Source organism: Euphorbia lathyris, chromosome 4 (assembly GCF_963576675.1).
Source record: "Euphorbia lathyris chromosome 4, ddEupLath1.1, whole genome shotgun sequence".
Classification (NCBI taxonomy): domain Eukaryota; kingdom Viridiplantae; phylum Streptophyta; class Magnoliopsida; order Malpighiales; family Euphorbiaceae; genus Euphorbia; species Euphorbia lathyris.
The window spans coordinates 22,822,308-22,842,436 of NC_088913.1; the positions used below are offsets into that span (position 1 = coordinate 22,822,308).

At 33.7% G+C, this 20,129-nt stretch overlaps 3 protein-coding genes across 6 annotated transcripts; 1 reads left to right on the top strand and 2 right to left on the bottom strand.

Annotated features, from left to right (window-relative positions):
• Positions 1–830: 830 nt before the first annotated feature.
• Positions 831–4,584, bottom strand: LOC136227476 (protein RMD5 homolog). Of its 4 annotated transcripts, none has more exons than XM_066016156.1 (2): positions 4,474–4,584; positions 831–2,124 (listed from the first exon to the last, which is right to left on the bottom strand). In XM_066016156.1, exon 2 carries the CDS (start codon positions 2,120–2,122, stop codon positions 965–967), a length of 1,158 nt encoding a protein of 385 aa, XP_065872228.1. In that variant the 5' UTR covers positions 2,123–2,124; positions 4,474–4,584; the 3' UTR covers positions 831–964. The 4 variants fall into 4 exon arrangements, with proteins under 4 accessions (XP_065872228.1, XP_065872231.1, XP_065872229.1 ...); XM_066016159.1 differs by having other exon boundaries at positions 831–2,145; positions 4,474–4,559; XM_066016157.1 differs by having other exon boundaries at positions 831–2,192; positions 4,474–4,557.
• Positions 4,585–5,299: 715 nt separating this feature from the next.
• LOC136226536 (glutamyl-tRNA reductase 1, chloroplastic-like) lies at positions 5,300–8,521 on the bottom strand. Its single transcript, XM_066015080.1, has 3 exons — positions 8,055–8,521; positions 7,182–7,423; positions 5,300–6,736 (listed from the first exon to the last, which is right to left on the bottom strand). The coding sequence occupies exons 1-3, from the start codon at positions 8,332–8,334 to the stop codon at positions 5,618–5,620; spliced, it is 1,641 nt and encodes a 546-aa protein (XP_065871152.1). The 5' UTR covers positions 8,335–8,521; the 3' UTR covers positions 5,300–5,617.
• A 5,687-nt stretch (positions 8,522–14,208) lies between these two features.
• LOC136225457 (peptide methionine sulfoxide reductase B5-like) lies at positions 14,209–16,327 on the top strand. The gene is made up of 3 exons (XM_066013462.1): positions 14,209–14,587; positions 15,691–15,847; positions 15,984–16,327. The coding sequence occupies exons 1-3, from the start codon at positions 14,241–14,243 to the stop codon at positions 16,140–16,142; spliced, it is 663 nt and encodes a 220-aa protein (XP_065869534.1). The 5' UTR covers positions 14,209–14,240; the 3' UTR covers positions 16,143–16,327.
• The last annotated feature ends 3,802 nt before the right edge of the window (positions 16,328–20,129 follow it).

Here is a 20,129-nt window from a genome sequence, read left to right on the forward strand (position 1 = left end):
ATTTAAACTGCATCTCACAATTTAACGCCATGGATATGTTAAGAGTTGCTTGGTTGTCTTTTGCTGTGTATATATAATGCCAGAGATGGAATAGGGCTGTAAACGGAGCTGAGCTTTGTCCTTTTAATGCTCGGCTTGAAATGGAACTCATCAGTTTGTTCTCGAGCTATTTCCTATTCGAGAAATTCATTTATTTGTTCACGGGTTTTGCTCTCAATCTATGTTGCACAGAAACTCTACTTGATTAACATTTATGTGTTTCGCGTCTGTTTTCATTTTCGTGGAATTTGATGACCAAATGAATTTGATCATTCATCCTTGTTAACACTATAATCAACTTTGTTCATGAATCTACAATTGAGTTTGCACGTAAGCTTTAATGTTCAAAATGGTGTTTGAACTTTTATAGAGCCGAATGTCGAACTGTTGCTCATGAATGGATCAGCTAATTTTACAGCCTTAGATGGAAAACATTTTGGGTAAAAATTTTAATTCTTGAGATTTTATTTGTTGCCTTTTTATGTTTAACAGAAAAGAAAATTCAGAATTGGAATTATTTGAAATATTTTGTGAGAATTTGATTAAAACAAGTTTTGGATGATGTATTTGCATAGTTAATAACTGAAATTCTTGTATATTAAAAAATATTTAATAAATGAAATGATTTGATAAACGTATTGAATTCTAATAAAAGAAAATCATTTTTCTATTTTTTGTTTTTATGGAATTTGTTCCAAAGAAATGACATTCTTTCTTCCCTTTGATAATTCCTAATATCAGCTTTGAAGCATCTAAGGCTAATTTAACATGTAGTGTAATGTATGTCAGTATAAAGAAAGCCTATATTTAGTATTTATTCACCTGAATGATCCCAAAATCAAGAGACATCCAAAAAGAATGTCTATATACAATGATCCACAGAAAGAAACTCATGTTTGTATAATTAATTACCATCAGTAAAGCATCAGAAAAACAGCTGCTTGCATTGTGCAACTGAAGTCTCCGCAGGACAAGACGGGCATTTAAATGACCGGGAACTGCCTTTCGACATCTTGCTGATTGATTGCTTGCATAGAACATGCATACAAGGCATCAACATTGGTGGATTATCTTCACTACCGTGCTCTCTGCTTACAGGGCAAACAAAAATTGAATGGAACTGATATTCTTTTCTCAATTCCACCGGCACAGGTAACTGTTTCATTGCCTTCCATTCCTGCTTCTTGATCGCCATCACCTCCGCCAGCTTCAGAAGGGTCGGTAGTCCTTCAATTCCAGCTGTTATTGCTAATACCAATGGGTTCCCATAGGACTGTCCTAAGAGGTTGCAGAAATCCCGAGTCAGCTCCTCGGCCAGCTTCGCCCAGTTGGCTGGATCCAACAACTCAGAATGAGGACAGCTTTCGAGCTTCCTGATCCAACATATGCTTACAGTGAGCTTTTGGATCTCTTTCATACGAAGTGGAGCTAAAGGAGAAAGATAAGTTTTGGCGTAACTGAGGGCATCTGCTCGACTTCCTCCCTTCAGAATCTCCACAAACTGCTGCTGATGAATTTTCAGCTCCAAATTTGAACCATTCTGCTCGAGTTTTTCACGGTTGGCAGACACCCATCTGAGTGCAGGCTCGACGTTTTTAACCTTAATAGCATCAAGTATTTGATGCAATTCCAAGAATTGAGATCTTAAAGCTGCTGTTTCTGATTCACTAGCCTCATTTATAAGGCAATCTCCAAGATCAAAGAGGCCTTGCCGGTAAAAATGGACTGCTATTATCTGATTCACTGTATGGCAGTCAAAGTCAATATTTATGCATGTCTTGGATATGTCGGGATTAAAAGTTTTCTCAAGGAGTTTTATGTATCTGCTAAGATCAACGTTCAGTTCCTTTTGTGAACCTTCTAACTGTTTTTGCGGACAGACCGCATTCAGCTTCAGCCGTAGCTCTGTCAGTATGGATTTCTGGTCAACCGGAGATGTTGAGTCTTCAATTGACTGGATTTTTGCTAATGCTTGTTCAATTTCATGACTGACCTGCTCAGTTACTTCTTGGGATCTGGATGATGATAGTTTTTGCTTCTTTGCCACATGCTCAAATGAATCTTTTACAGTACTTAGCTCCATTCCTGCAGAAAAATAGAAGCAACCTAATCGCAAATCAACGACCTTAGCAATAGCAATTCTAAAATTGCACCTGAAAGTGAATAACAGGAAAACCATGAACGTGCTTGTCAAATTATTAGAAACCACATATGGATAAAAATAATGAACTGCAAAAGTGTATAACTGACCAGTCCGTAGTGTTTTTCAAATTATAGAAGCTGCACAGCATGTAAAGGATGCTCTGCAGCCATTGATTGTCTATTAAAAAATGTTATTCCTAAATAAGTACTTAAAGTGATACAACAGAATATTTCTGCTTGCAACACACAATGATACACACAACACAAACACACACAGAGAGTGAATTCTAGTCGCATGCTATTTTAATGCTGTAAAGGTTAGACGTTCTCTGATTGTAACATTAGAATGTTAAATGAAAAGCTATGTTGCAAGGAACTGGAACTGGAACCGGAAATTGAAACGGAAAGGGAAACCCAGAAACGTTATTTCTACAAAAATTTAGCTAGGAAACGGTAGTGGAAACGGACACGAAACGTGAAACCGCTACTGAAGACTTTCCGTGCAACATAGATGAAAAGAGATCAACTTTTGACTGTTATCAGTGAAATTAAGACTGTTATCATATTTATTACATACCTTAATGTTTTCCTGATCTTTACAAGATTTCTAGTCTATTTCAAAAAGGAATTATGAGTACCTATGAAATCCATACACTGAGAATAAAAAAAATTATAAAGTTCAAGAGGGATTAGATAAACGGAAATAAATTAAATGAGTGGAAGCTGCATAAAATATGATGTAGTAGCATTACTCACAAAGAGTTAGAGAATAAAAGAGTACAAAAGGTTTTGTCCGAACCAACCTCAAACATTCTTAAATCTAGTTTTAATTATATAAATTGGCTTCACAAAAAGGGTTTTCAGGAGGACTATGATACTGAGCATGATTAGATGATTGGTAAGGCTTGCAGAAAATTATAAAGACATGGACAGATATATCAATGCTCAAGTTTGCGCAAACAAGCTTTTCGGTCTTGATCATATATATTAAAAAATAAAGCTTTCTCAAGGAATACAGTAAATCAGTGAACAACTTATTTCTTTCCAGTTTCCTGGCTTAGTCATACAGATGCTCAGTATCCTCTGCAGTGTAGTGAGTACAATCACCTCAAAGACATATAATGAGAAAAAGTGCATGCATTTTTTAGATATTATTAGCAAGCTGCTTTACTATTTAAGGCTTTTAATTTATTCTGAACACATTGCATATATGTCTCATACGGATAATCAAAGATGGGCGCGCGACTTAAATTAGTGGGAAAATAAGTAAGTCAAACCCTGCCCTGAACAACTAGTGAAACAATGAGAAATACCTTTGGTGATAAAAGCAATTTCTGCAACGAAGATAATACATATGTCACTAAACTAATTAATTTGCACTACATGCTCAATTTGTGCCATCATCGATTAGTAAGAAATGCCGAAGCTACAGCACACCAAAATCCACCACTTGTGCAAAGCAAGCATGCATAGACTCACACATGAGATCCCTATCACAGCTCGCATCCTCAAACAACTATGTTTCCGTGTTTCGTGTCCGTTTCCTAGCTATATTTTTTTTAGAAACAATGTTTTCCGGTTACTGTATCATTTTACGTGCAACATCGCAAACAATTTATTAAAATCACAGAAAACCAAAACTTCATTAGATTAAACAGACACTGACACATTCATACCTATGGATAAGCAATTCCTAGAAACAAAAAATGGAAATTTCATGACTGATCACATCATTCACATGCAACCTTATCCCAAAAACAAGGTTTAATGCATTTTTACACCCTTAAACTTGATATGTTTTGCCTATTGGCATCCTGAAATTTTAAAATAACATATCTATAAGTTTAAGTTTAAGGGTGTAAATATGCATTAACACCAAAAATAATCTATTAGATAGCCCAGGAAAACCTATAATTTTTATAATAAATAAGCAAATCGCATTCTTTTAGTTTCCTCCATTTTTTAGTATCCAAGCTAAGAAAATTAACGACAAATGCCAAACATTTTGATCGCAGAACAAAATAAAAACAAAAAACAAAAATCAAATAAACTAACTCTCCGAACAGAATTAAATCCCCAAATTTAATACACTATGTCGAACTTAGAACGCAAAATTCAGATACATACTACTCTCTCTCGCTGGATCTTTGAATGAAAAATTGCACGGTAAAATCGAGTTAAAAGATAAGTGAATTACCGAAATTGAATATGATACTGGAAATTCAATACAAAAAACAATTCAATGAAGGATGAAAATTGAAAATTGAAGGAGTGGATCAGAGATTGAATTACCAGAGAAACGGTTAGTGAAGCTCGGAGAAGGGCAGAGAGAGGGGGAGAGACTGGCAATAAGCGTACGAATCGAGAAATCCTGGATGGACTGGGACGCACGTGTGAGTTTATTTTCTCTTTCGTTGACTTTATTGCCCTTAATTTATTACTTCATTGCCGTTTGTATCCCACACGCCTTGTTTTGTAAATTTATGGGATAAAGTACCAAAGCTCCTGGGTTTTTTTTTTAGCAGTATCAATTTATGCTCTGCGTATAAAATAACATCAATATAGATTTAACATTTTAAAAAAAAATATTAATTTAGGTCTTGATAACGTAACGTGACACATCATTCATATTATTCCATTAAGTTTGTACGTGGAGAGAAAAATCAGAACTTAACGAAGTAATATGAATGACATCAATGACATGTCACATTTTGCTATCGAGATGTACTATTTTGTAAACATTAAACTTATATTGATGCTATTTTGTACGTGGAGATTAAATTTGTACTTCCCATAAACCATAGACTTGTTTTAGTATCTTATCTCTAAATTTATAATTGGAAAGAAAATTTGGATCTCTTGAACATAAAAATCATTAAACTTGACACTTTGTTACACCGTGATTACTTAATGTCTCAAAATGACCGTTAACATCATCAAATTGAAAATATTTAAAAATTAAAATTGTTCAGAAAAACATCGCGAAACCACCTTTTTTATTTTCAAAAAAACACCATTTTTAAAACTTCATCTCCTGATCAGAAAACAACTAAACAAACATCTATTTAACTCCAATCTTATAATCAAAGGCATATATAATAAGATACAAAGCGATTCATATATAAATTGATGCTCATATATGTTATTAATTCAATGAACCAAATTAATCAAAATAGTAATCCAGGGGCCAACTACAATGCAAATCAAGTGATGTTAGAAAAATTAACTCCAATGCTTGTTTTCCTCAATGATTAAGACTGAACAATGGTTCTCGGAAAAAATATCTTCTGCTCTAGATGGTGTACAAAACTACTGAACACAGCAACTCAGGCTTCAGGCGTATCCACAACTTGTCAAAAATGTGTATTGCACCATAAAATGGTGATGAAGGTCTTCTGTACTACTTTGGTTAGCATGATGTCGGCAAATTCCAAGCTTACTTCTGGCTTCGTTCTACCTTCGTTCGAACTGTATCCAGAAGAATCTCCTTTTCGAGGTCGAACATTCTGTTGACGGCGTGCATATTCTCAATTACCTCTTCTGGTTTACGGCAGTCATTTGCATCGATTCTTAGGTGCTGCATTGGACCTTGCAGAAACTTCTTCAACATACCCATGCTAAGATCATGGATGGCTTTCTTCTGTTTATCTGTGACGTCACCCATCTTTGACAAACATTTTTCGACTTCAGAAGCTCTAATCCTTTCCATATAAGAACGCAACTTCTTGATGGTTGGAACTGTCTCAAGGGAATCTTTCCAAGCTTCAAATTTACTTAATTCATCAGAGATTACTGATTGTGCTTCCATAGCTTTCCTCTGCCGATCTTCTTTGTTAGCTTCCACAACTTCCTTGAGGTCATCGACGTTGTAGACTTCTGCTGTCTGCAGATCTGAAACACATGGTTCTACATTCCTAGGAACAGAAATGTCAATGAAAACCCTCTGTCCAAGTTTTGGATTCACAGGAAGGAGTCTCTCTACATGGTCTTTCAAGAACAAAGGAGCTTCGGATGCTGTGCAGGTGAAAACCATATCCGCTTCGCTAGCGCATGCCATCATTTCTGAAAGGGGTTTGTAGATAACTTCAACATTCTTGAGCTCTTTACGAAGGGCAGAAACTCTCTCCTCTGTTCTATTCACAACTACCATTTTGGTGCACCCTTTTGCAGCCAAGTGTTTGATCACTAGTTTACCCATCTTGCCTGCTCCAATTACCAAAATCCTTGCACCATCATACGAACATTCTGGAAGCTTCACTTGGCCAAGCTCTACAGCTACTGAACTGACTGAAACCGACCCTGATGCAATGTTGGTTTCAGTTCTAACCCGCTTCCCAGTAATGATTGCATGTTCAAACAGGCCACTGATTTTTCGGCCAAAGCCAGCTTGTCCTTGTCCAAGTTTTTTAACTTGTTTCACTTGGGCGAGGATTTGACCCTCTCCTAGAACAGCAGAGTCAAGACCAGAAGCTACTTCAAATAGGTGTCTCGTGGCATCCTTGTTATAGAATAAAAATCGGTGTTGGCAAAGCTCTGAGAAAGGAATCCCGCTGATCTGGAAAAGAAAATTTGCATTTTGGTCAGTATAACTACATTTGTAATAACTATCATTCCAGTAATACATCAAAAGGGTTAGGCTATACTTACTTTGTTTTTGACAAAGTAAGCATTACTTTGTTTTTACCACCATTGGATGAACTTACTTTATTAAAGTCCACAATCATCCAATGGTGAAAAAAACAAAGTAAGCTTTTACTTTGTCAAAAACAAAGTAACCATAGAAGGCACCTACATCAAAATAGTCTTTAATACCTCCTAAATGTGTATCCCATCAAACAGAAGTTTTAATAAAATAGATGCAATCCATAGGCAGGTCATACAGACATTAATTTTAATTGGATAACAAACAAAATAGTTTCCTTTCCTCTCTTTTTCATGCTATATTTGATTTAAAGAAATACAATGATAAAAATCAATGTAATAGGTGAAGAAGAAAGTACCTTTGACATCCATTCGGTCACTTCTCTAACCCCACGATGTTGAGACAAAGCCACAACATATATTTCTATTCGATTGCATGTGCTAAGAACAGCAGCTTCTTCTATATGATTCAAATCACAAAGCTCAGAAATGGCTTGAGCACACTGCTGTTCTGGAATCGCAAGTTTCTCCCTTACTGCAACTGGAGCAGTGTGTATATTCAGCCCTATGACAGCAATGCAGCTCTTCTCCTTCGTATATCCTGAAAAACATGGCAATGACTTGATTAGTCCTTGTAAATTACAGCCATATAATAACATAGGAAATGAATAAACAAACTTTAAGTTTTGATTCAATCATGTGCTAGTATCAAAACATATATTCCCTACTTTAGTCATTGAAAGTACACCAACTTACTATTCAAATAAATTCTAGAAAGAGGAATTTTCACGTCAAAGATCAACCAATTATACAAAGCCATAACAAGTTTTGAATTTAAAAACCCCAGAAGCCTTCACATTTATGAAGTGGAAACTAGATGTGCAATACATTCACATCATATGAACCAGTACTAATTCGCATATACAATAGAATAAATTTCCAAAATTCTCATAGGATGATGTAAAACTGCAGAGCTCTTTCTAAAATCCGATTAGAAAAAAAAAATGATACTATCAATTAAAACAACCAATAAAGAGATATCAGTATATGTCAAGGATAAAAAGCATTACATTAGCAAATAATTAATCATTGGACAACTATCGAATTCAAAAAAAAGTTTAGTAGGGACAAAGCAACTCAATGCATAAAAAGATCGGGGCTAATCAAACTATCAATTCGATTTATTTTCCTCATCTATTTTTCATCGTATAAAAGAGAAAGAAAATACTCACTATCAAACGCAGATGCCTTGAGTTGCTCGAGAGCGATAAGATTAGACTTCTTGGAATCAAACATATCAATAGGACAAACCGAATCCTTAGAAACCGCCTCACATCTCAACGAAACAGTTCGATTGTGAACCGACTTAGAACTCCCCATGCTCTGGTCCTTCAACAGCTTCAAAAACATCTCCGATCCATTGCAATAAGAAGACGACGACGACGAAGAAGCAGACAATTGTCTTCGCCTAGCAAGTAAGCCGGAGAAATCGGAAGCAGTCGACACCGCCATTGAAATGAAAATAGAAGAAAAGACGGCGTCGAAAGGACGCAGTAACAGCGAAGAAAAGGGAGTAGACAAATCGGAAATCCTATATTATCGACGCGAGGTAGATCGGAATAGATGGAGGAGGAGGAGGAGACTCGGAGATGGGTTTGGTGCGAAATATTTGACCTACTCAAATATATATAATATTTATGATTTGGTAACCAAAACCCACTAGTATTCGGTTTACACATTCTATTCTCTCAAAATATTTGTATTTTATATAATTTGAATCGTGCTTTTTCCACACGCCTTTGCTGACCAGATAGGGCATTGTCAAAATTAATAATTTTTGTTTTTCAGTTAATATTAGCATATGGATTATTAAAATTTATTTCCCAAATTACATTAGAGACCAAATTTTTTTTTTTCTAAAATATTTTAATCATTTAGATCTAATCCGATTTGATACTTACCTATTTTATTTAAAGATTCAATTCACATTATATTATATCATCAGGATCTGGATTGATCCATTTAAGGGAATTAATTTCTCTGTATAATCTATTTAGTTAATGTATTTATATTATAATTAAATTATAATTATAAACACACTAAAATTTAATTAATTAAATTCTTAATGAATATAATTTTAAATAAAAAATTATTTTGAAAAATACTAAAAAAATCAAATCTAGGTAAAAAAATGTATATGTTTGGCTTTTTCATTTTATAATGCGTGCGTGCTAAATATTTTGTTAAAAAAAATATTCAATTTGATTTTTTTAGACTAAATTGACTGTAAAAATTGAAAGGACATAAAAGATTCAATTTGACAATTGATTTTAAGGAACAAGATTAATTGAAATAACAATATGTCAAAAGAAATTGAATTGATTAGAATTAAACTGAAGAAATTATATTTGAGTAAACTTACAAGAAATGAAAATAATAACATGGAGAATCTTGAAACAGTGGGATTAATATAAAAATAAGTTAAATTAACGTTGTAAAAAATAGTCTATCGTAAAAAAAAATATTTTGTCATATGTTTTTGCTAATAAAAAATTATAAGTATAATATTTCTAAAAGATCAAATATAGTCTATCGGAAAAAAAATCAAATAGTCAAGTTAGTCCGAAAAAGGTATCAATCAATTATACAAAGATTTTGTCAATAATTAAGTGCGAACACAATTCATCCACATATTCGAACACTAATCAAATGAGATAATTTTTAAAATGAAGTAAAATTATAAATATCTTTTGTTAACTTTTGACTATGACTATAAATTATTTAGATAATTTACAAAACTATCCTTATGTATGTTTCTATGACGATGTTGACTGTTTCTCAACCCAACATATATTTGGAGTGAAGTGAGACTATAAATATCTCTTTTTGGTTTTGTTTTTTCACCATTCTGTGAGTTTTGTCTTCTCTTTCGAATTATATCTTCCTCCGAATCTGAGTTTTTATTCTTCAATAATGTAGATGCGTTATATGAAAATATTGACGCACCAAAGTTTGTGAACCTTAACACACTAGTTCTCTACCAACCCGGAGATGATCGATCTTGGTTCTGTTTGAGACTTGATGAGTTTTTCTTTCTTGAAACATTCAAAATGATGTTTGGTTTGGTTGTCAAAAGACCAAACCAAACATCATTTTGAATGTTTCCAGAGAGAAAAACTTACCAAGTCTCAAACAGAACCAAGATTGATTATTTCCAGGTTGGTAGAGATCTGATGCGTTGAGATTCACAAACTTCGGTGCGTCAATATTTTCATACAACTCATTTACATAGAATTCATCTTCTTGGCCAAAGCCATTTAAAAACTCAAATTTGGAGGAAGACATAATTCGAGAGAGAATAGAAAAATAGAGAGAGAAGACAAAACTCGTAAAATGGTGAAAAAACTAAGACTAACAAGAGATATTTATAGTCTCACTTCATTCCAAATATCTGTTGGGCTAGGAAACAGTCAACATGGTCATAGTAACGGACATAATGGTGGTTTTTTAAATTATCTAAATAATTTATAGTCATAGTCAACAGTCAATAAAAGATATTTATAGTCTCACATCACTCCAAAAATTGTGTCTTTTGATTAGTTTTTGAATATTAGCAACGAATAGTATTCGCATTTAATTATTGACAAAATCTTTGTATAAACTATTTCACTTTCCTGTTTGACGATAGGCTATTTGAAGTTTTAGAAATATTATCCTTATGGTTTTTTATTGGCAAAACATCATGACACACACAATGACACCTTTTTTTTACTATACATATTATATTTTTTCTTTAACACATCAATTTTTTAAACATTTATTTTTAGCTAAACTTATATTTAAATATTTGAACTGTTAGAATTATAAAACTTGAGCCCATGTTTGTAACATTTTTAAGATTAAACCCCTCAACTTTTATAATGTTAAAGACTAAGCTAATATAAGGCCCCTCCAAATCCATTTAGCTGAGGGACTTGGCCCTTTGGTTCCCAAAGCTGACCGAACTATAAGGTCATTATGAACACTATCCAAGGTCAATAAAAGTTAACATGTATCATCCATTTAGGAATCCTTTTTCCAAGGGAAGGTGAACAGGGCCACTTTCTATGAATGGACTTGGAACTGACTGCCTTGCAAAACTATGAGATGCCTTAACAAAACAAGCTTTCTTAAAGAATTTCAAACATAAAGGAATGGTGTGATTAGTCTGGTAAGACTCGGAATGTTAAGTAGGAGGCCGGTGGGTTCACCAGACGTTTTTGTGTGCCTAATATTTTCTCCTGGGAGGATATCAACCTTCCCCAAAGTGTACCAGATTTTCCGAACTCACTTGTCTCCCGCAAGGAATCTCAGTAATATTTCCCAAACCTTGTTTGGATGGTGACTCTTATTCTCCGGTGTCGGCCCTATCGAAATACATCGTGATCTCAATTGGGCCTCGAGCCCAAAACAAATGTGTCATCAATGGTTCTCCATGTTGCTTGTCAATCAGGCATTGAACCAACAATGGTGACTTTGTTGGAACATAGAAATTGATTCTGATTACATTTTGGAAGTATTACTTAAACTATTGTATGCATAACAAGAGCATAAAATGCAGGCTTTGGGGAATTGTTAATAAGTACTTTAACATTCCACTCGACAGTTAAAAGAGAACCTCTACTATGAATTCCCCCTTGTAAGAAATTCCAAACTATCTCACTCCATTTGATATGGGTAGTTTGACGTTTGTTACAAGGTCCTTATGTTCCGATCGCAACCCACACAAAATAGCTTTAATAATTATTCATGACTCGTTAAGAGTTTTTGGTGTGATGTATGTATGACTTTTTGGGTTCCTTGTTGTGGTTTGTGTCATTTCCAAAAATTATCTAACATTTTTCTATAAGAAAGGGGAAGAATATTCTAATTTAGTACAATTCATCTAAGTAAGGCCAATATTATGTTTCTAGGTCTAGTACAAATCTTACAAAAAAAAAATCTTAAACCAAGTTGATCAAAATAGTATAAATCACATTATAAGAACGAGGTAATGCGAGGACCAATGGTTTGTTGAACAAACCCAAAGTTTCATATGTCAATTTCTAAGATAGTGGATTTTAAATTTGTAAAAAAGTTTAATGGACAGACTTTGCCATGGTTCATATTCAACCCAAAAAAATCTTTGAAACCCCGAAAGAGATTTAACCTCTTTTATATAATTAGGGGGATCAACGGTTCAATGAGACGAATTTGACTCATGTCAAAACAATGTAGATTCGCCTTTCTCAAATTTTAGGTAAACGATTTTAGCAACATTACATGTGAAATCAAGGTTAATGCAAATTATTTTCAAATACATTAGTTTGGGTCTTGTGATGTGACTTATTCCATTTTATTCGGTTTGTGTTTGAAAATGAAGGAAGATATGACCTATTCCTATTGAACATATTTTTGTCATTCCTCAGACATTAGCTTTGCTACGCTCTAATGTCCCTATTTGAAATTGTTTAAGGTGGCATATTCTAGGCCAATGGAGAAAGGGTTTGTTTCTGTTTATGATGATATTGGTTATACACAAAAAAAGTTTGTCTAGTAAAAGAAGATTTCCTTCTCCCAAGTTGGAATAAAAGGCAAAATACAAGGTTGACATAGACTATATTAAGAGAAACATACATATCATTCGCCATGGCATGTGGATTAGGATGCAAGAAAAAGAATAATTTTTTGTTGTTTTTTTATAGTTTCCACATAATTCAAAGCTCATTTTACTGAATTATATATGTTCATTACATAATCCAACATATACATTAAAACAGTCTGAAAGCAAGTTCCAAGTATTCACAACAAGATTAATGCAATTGAAGCAAAATAGATTCAGAATTTCAAAATGTTATATCAGTACCGCAATTCGATCATATGTCTGATATCTCGCAGAGCTATATCCGAAAACACAAAACAAAACAAACAAGTTTTCAAAAGCTAAGTTGAAGAAACCTTTGTGTCATATGATGTTTTTCCTCTGAAAGTTGATCAAGTTTTACAACTTCAACAACTTGTCCATTTATAAGGAGGCAATTCTCTGGATATGTTTGATACTATGAGAGACAATCATAATTGTCATTCCCCGATTCTTCTTCAATTTCACAATAACATCCTCTATGTTTTGTGTCGACAACGGATCTAATGCACTCGTTGGCTCATCAAGTAGCAACACCTTTCAAAGATGCAATATGAAAATTTCATGTTCCAACAAATTCTCAAACGAATTCATATTCTAATACGATGAACAAGGTTTACCTCTGGTAAATTACTCGTCAACTAAACACATAAAATTACTCTAGTTTCGTTCATTCACTTCTTAGTTCATGTGGATTATATTAGAGGCAATCTACTCGTGATTGCTAATAAAGGTTGATCAAGAACATTCATGACTTGGGTTGATTAAGGTTCGTTGAGAAGATTGATAAATCTACGTGGGCACTTTGTTTGTAATGGTAGATTGTTCATCAATTAAATGTACACACTTTTAATCTCTTTGTTATAAAATAATGATTAACGGATCTTATGAATTTTTTTTTCCCGCGGTGCCTACGTTCTTTTATTTCCTACCATTGAAGGGGGAGGTCTGAAAGGAAAGTATGTCCTTTCAGAGATGGAAAAAAAATTAGGATTTTAGCCGAATTAATTCAAATATTGGAATCTTAAATGTAGTTGAGAAGAGGCTAGTAATAAATGACACAAAACAAGATGTAAAGATAAAGGGTTGGGCCAGGCATTGGATGAGTTTGGAACTGGTAGGAACAGCCCAATAAATTGTGATGGACAAGTGGATAATTCAAAGAACGACAGTTCGAAATAACGGGATATTGGCGGGTTCTGGTTCCTGAGCCCGCCAAACGCCATAAGTGTTATAAGTTGGAACTGCCAGTGAATGGATAATCTCCAAACAGTTTGTATGCTTGGAGATCTTGTATCTCAACGAGTTATTTATGGCTTTGTGTTAAAAGACTCTATTGATTTTATTCACGTTTGAAATGGTAGTCTGCCTTTTACGTCTGATGTGCTTATCGCTGAAAGCATTCTTATTCAGGAAGCTATGAGCTGTTTGAAGATACATTTTAAAATGTCATTCATATTCAGGCATTCGTATTCAGATTCTCAACTTTTAGTCATTACTATCAACTATTAAGAGAATGAGAATTCTATATTAAGCTTATTGTTTCTGATTGTAAATCGTTTATAAAGGAAATTTATAATTGTTGTGTTCGATTTGTGAAGAGGTATATCATATTATGTCTCTCATTTTTTTTTTCAATTTTCGAAATAAAATCTAATAAATTTCTTTAAAAAAATAAAAATAAATAAAAGAATGGGTCTAAAATCTAATTAAAAAGATTAAAGAATTACAATTGTCCACTCCTTGTCACTCTTTCTCCATGACGGGCTTCAACAATATCCTCAAAACCTCACCCCTTTCCTCCACCAAGACTATTCTCTTCACCACCACACCCAAACCCACCATCTTCTCCAAGCTCCTCCTCTCTCCTCTCCACTCTGTTCCTACCTCCTTTACAAAAACTCATCTCAAATCTTCATTGCCAAAATCCCTATCTACCACTGTTTCGCTTTCCGGCTTCGGTGCTTCCTTCTACCGGAACAAGCGTCACTTTCGCGGTGGGTTCACTGCGATGGCCGCTAATGGGCCCGTCCAGAAGTCTGACGAAGAGTGGCGCGCGATTTTGTCCCCCGAGCAGTTTCGGATTTTGAGGCAGAAAGGCACCGAGTAAGAATTACTGAATTCTATTTTCGTTTTCAATTGGCTTGATTTTGGGTTTTCTAGGTTTCAAGATTTGAAATGTTAATTTGTAAATATATTTCTTTACGTTGTATTCATTTGAATTCTATTGTTTGGAATGCATTAGAGATAGTTTCTTTCGATTGAGTTTCTTATGAATGTTGACATTGTCATTGCTTGATACATCTATTCATTTCCATGGATATTGTTAGCTATTAGGCAGTATAATCAATGAAATTCTCGCATCGAAAGCAAGATTGTTCAAAAAATTTATTTTAATAGCTGATGCTGTGGTCAAGGTCAAATGCTTCATATTTCAGTATCCAATAGTACTATGGAAAAGCTTAGACATGGTTCAGAATAATTATATTTGAATCCAGGAAAGCCTGATCGATATAAGAGGAAGAAGTTGGGGTTTTGTCATTATCAAGTTCATATAATCAAATGCAAAGTTGTTGCTTGGCATATTTATGTTGAATTGTTATATTTCAATTTATATTGGCAAAGGCATGCATTAGTCTTCTGTACATGATATTTAGCAATTACGGGAGTCAAAATGAATAATCATGTTAGGTGATCTATATATTTCACATTGAGATTTTATATGATACTATAATGACACAAAACTGATAATTGTGTCAAATTGATCGTGTCTAAGTCGATTGTCTCTGTAAATTGTGTCGTGGTGTTAGAAATTGACAGCAGTAGCAATGTGAACCAATTATTGGTAATATATGTTATAGGTCAGAAAGAATACATTAGAACATAGTTAAACACATCAAATTAATTGCAAATTTTCATCTTACATAGGATTCTCATATGCTATGCTCAATACTTGAATTGGAAGTCAGGCTGTGGAAAATTTCAAGTGTCTTTTGTTGAGATTGTGAATTGTTTAGTTGCTATATAATAGATGTACAGCTCAAGGTATTGCTTGCATTTCGTCAAACTAATTTGAAACCCGTGTTTCTGGATTTGATCACAACATGCTCAATGGCCCTTGATTGAGCCTCGTACTGAGTTCTACATACTCTTATTAAACTGACTATGAAGAGGAATATAACAAGTTCACATTGTTTGGTGTTGTGCAGGTATCCAGGCACAGGGGAATATAACAAGTTCTACGAAGAGGGTGTGTACAGCTGTGCAGGGTGTGGGACTCCTCTATATAAATCCACGACCAAATTTAATTCCGGTTGTGGCTGGCCAGCATTCTTCGAGGGTCTTCCTGGAGCAATCAATCGCACTGTGAGCATCTTTCCTACCCTTCTTTTTCTTTTCGCCTCCTCTGTCTGTTGTTGAAACTTGTAAGTTGTAGCAAGTAGCAACTTATGTTGAAGGTTAAATTTATCTGAATGAATGTATGATGCTGTGATGTTATCAGACGGACTCAGATGGCATGAGGATTGAAATTACATGTGCAGCTTGTGGAGGGCATCTCGGGCATGTTTTTAAAGGCGAAGGATTCCGGACTCCCACGGATGAACGGCATTGTGTTAATAGTGTATCACTCAAGTTTGCTCCTGCTAATTCTTCCTTATGAAAGTAATATAGTAGTTATGTTCATTGAAAACTTGAGTTGTATGTAAAACATGTTACAGTATCTGGGTTACCAAAAATATCATATGGCATGATGCTCTGTTGAGATTTGTTTAATGTGCTTGAGGATTTGCTTGCTTGGATGTAAAACCAAAGTTTAGAAATAAAGAATTGCTCCTGTACTTGGAATTCTTTTTTACAACTTGGATACTACTGCACGAGGCCATAGTTTAGAGCAACTCTAAATGGTTGTTGTAGATAAGATTGCCACATAAGCTTTCCTAGCTACAAACTCCCCTAGCGCAACTCTAATTGTTGAAGCGTTGTACATAATCCAACGATGACACCTCATCCATTTCTAACCATTCTTCGAAACATATATCTAGCAAAAATATTTTGGAGCAGTTAGTCACAATCACCACTATTTAATGGATTTGAGAAGTCACAATTACCTCTTTGAGTTCTTCTCTTACAGTTGCATTTTTGCTTTGAGTATACGTTGATCAATCAAATTCAAGAGTAATTTGCAAAAGACTGATTGGATTGTCATTTGCATCCACAAGAGTTCTGGATCTTTGTGGCTTGTAGGGATTAAGAGATTGTTTAGCTCATGAAAATGAAAAAAAAATGATACTGAAACGTATGTAGCATGAAAATGCAAAAAGAATGTTACCTTTTGTGCATTGGGATTTTGCCCCAAAATGGGGTTCTAAATGAGAATTTATCCCTATTTTGGAGCAGTTAGTCACAATCACCACTATTTAATGGATTTGAGAAGTCACAATTACCTCTTTGAGTTCTTCTCTTACAGTTGCATTTTTGCTTTGAGTATACGTTGATCAATCAAATTCAAGAGTAATTTGCAAAATACTGATTGGATTGTCATTTGCATCTACAAGAGTTCTGGATCTTTGTGGCTTGTAGGGATTAAGAGATTGTTTAGCTCATGATTTCGTTTATTTGGTGACTCCACTCTGATGCTGTCAGTGAAGATAAATGAAAAAAAATGATACTGAAACGTATGTAGCATGAAAATGCAAAAAGAATGTTACCTTTTGTGCATTGGGATTTTGCCCCAAAATGGGGTTCTAAATGAGAATTTATCCCTATTGGGAGCCTGATTAAACATTTTGTCCACTGTGGAGCTTGTTTAACCGGGCTCGAAACCGGAAGACAAACTTCCGGTTTCAAATTGTAAAGAAACCGGAAGTTTGTCTTCTGGTTTCTAATTTTAATTTTTTTTAATAATAAAAAATAGAGTTTCTGGTTTCTATTTAATATATATATTTTAAAAACTTTTGAATTGTTGACTTACGCTTTCCAAAAACATTTAATGGAAAATTTCAAAAAAGTCCCTCTATCTTTTTTAAACTTTTAATGTAACTTCAATCTTTAACTATTTATTTTTAAATTCATTAATTAAACATTTCCTTGCCAAATTAGTTAGTAGTAAATATCTAATTCGGTCAAAAATGCTTATTGTTTTAAATGTGAGTTAGAAATTATATTTTTGACAGTTTAAATTACCGTTTTTACAGTTTCTTTATAATTTCAAACGTCACCGAAAAGTTATGGTTCGGAGTGACAGTTAAATAATAGTTAAACCATTTCAAACTGTAATTTAAACTGTTCGAAGTGACAGTTAAATGTTCGAAGTGCAAAAAACATATTTCAAACTGTAATTATAAAGAAACTGTAAAAACTGTAATTTAAACGGTCACTTCGAACCGTAATGTTACGGTTAAGTTTATAATTTCAAACGTCACCAAAAAGTTACGGTTCGAACAGTTAAACCATTTCAAACTGTTCGAAGTGACAATTAAATGTTGGCCAAATTTAAATGTCACTTCGAACAGTTTAAATTACAGTTTGAAATGGTTTAACTGTCACTTTGAACCGTAACTTTTTAGTGACGTTTGAAATTATAAAAGAACTGTAAAAACCGTAATTTAAACTGTCAAAAATATAATTTCAAACTCACATTTAAAAGAATAAATATTTTTGACTGAATTAGATATTTACTACTAACTAATTTGGCAAGGAAATGTTTAATTAATGAATTTAAAAATAAATAGTTAAAGATTGAAGTTAAATTAAAAGTTTAAAAAAGATAGAGGGATTTTTTTGAAATTTTCTATTAAATGTTTTTGGAAAGCGGAGGTCAACAAATTCAAAAGTTTTTAAAATATATATATTAAATAGAAACCGGATCTTCCGGTTTTTAAAAATTTTAAAATTAGAAACCGGAAGACAAACTTCCGGTTTCTTTACAATTTGAAACCGGAAGTTTGTCTTCCGGTTTTGAGCCTGGTTAAACACGCTCCACAGTGGGCAGAATGTTTAACCGGGCTCCCAACAGGGATAAATTTTCATTTAGAACCCCATTAGGGCAAAATCCTGTGTATTGTATATCTTTCTATTTATAGAGTGATAGAATTCTATGATTAGATGAGTTGTGACAGTGACTTAATGGAAAAGATCGGTTGTCAATTGTATCGGACTTAATTAAATAGTTCATGTAACTCTAACTGTTACGAAGTACATATGATTGTTATATCATAATAATCTTTATATATAATCTCGCAATTTAAAATATACATACATAGAAAGGTCTCCAAATTAGAAAAGATTAAATAAATGCAAGTAGATAAAGGAGCAGCCGACCTCTTAAGAGTTCACGAAGCAGATTTTAAAAATGATTTATACCGCATGCCTCGTTATTAAATCCGTCTCTTTTTGGATAATTTTAGCTATAAAAAGAAAAAAGCTTCTCTTAACATATAACATACTTAAAGAGATTTAAAAAAAAAAAAAAAAACAAGAAAGAAGAAATGGGAAAGGCCATGTTTTTTTACTTGGCTCTGTTGCTCTCTTGCCTTTTCATTGTCTCTACTGCTGCTCAACATGCATCATTTCCTGGTGGTAAGTATTTTTTGTTGTAAAATTTACCATGTGTTTTATAGCCCTAGAAAAAAAAATATATAATTAATATTGTTTGACTTTTCCTAACGTGTCGATTTATGCCTAAGTCAACATGTCGTATTAATAAAGTGAGCAGAACGTGTTTTCGATTGTTTATGTACAGATGGAATATTTAAAATAGTAAGTCAATATGTTATATCAACAAAGTAAACATAATGTGTTTTCCGTTATTTATGTACAGATGCAATATTTTCAAAGAGTAGGAAAGTAGCTGCCCCTACATGCGATACAGTATATGGAGTAGCTAAAGGAGATACTTGCTCTGGAATTACACAGATGTTCAGTTTGACAACTGCTTTCTTCGACTCCATCAATCCTAATATCAACTGTGTCAAAATCTTCGTTGGTCAATGGATCTGTGTCGATGGCTCTGCTAATTAATTATTTAAATATCATGTCACTAAATGTATGAATAAAGGAGATTAACAAACATTTTCTCCGTTTAGATTTGGAATTATTTTCATTAATGTTCATCATTTTCATATATATCAATGAAAGTGTAGGCAGCTACTTTATTATTGTTTAATGGGTTTAAGGTTGTTCAAACATTCTCTCTCAATTTCTTTTTCCTTATTATGTATTTTTTTTTTGTTAATTAAAATATATAATCACGTTTAGGGCTGTAATCGAGCCGAGCTTTGGCCTGCTCAAATTTAGCTCGCTATAAAATTAACGAGCTCGAACCCGAGCCGAGGTTTGGCTTGCTCAAACTCAGCTCATCTCATTAGAAAATAAACAAGCTCGAGCCGAGTTGTGAGCTTTTTTCGAGCCCAAAATCCTTTTTGAATTTGGTTCATTAAGAAAATTATCTAACCATGAATTGTTTGTGAGTAAATCGTTAATTATATTTATGAAGTTTGTTCGCAAACAGCTTTTTAATTGTGCACATAAACAAACTCACAAGCAAAGTTCGTGAATAAATAAACAAGATGCTTACAAATAGTTCGTTTATTACTCATTTATTATGTTTGTGAACGAACTCATCTAATAATAAATGAAATAATACTAA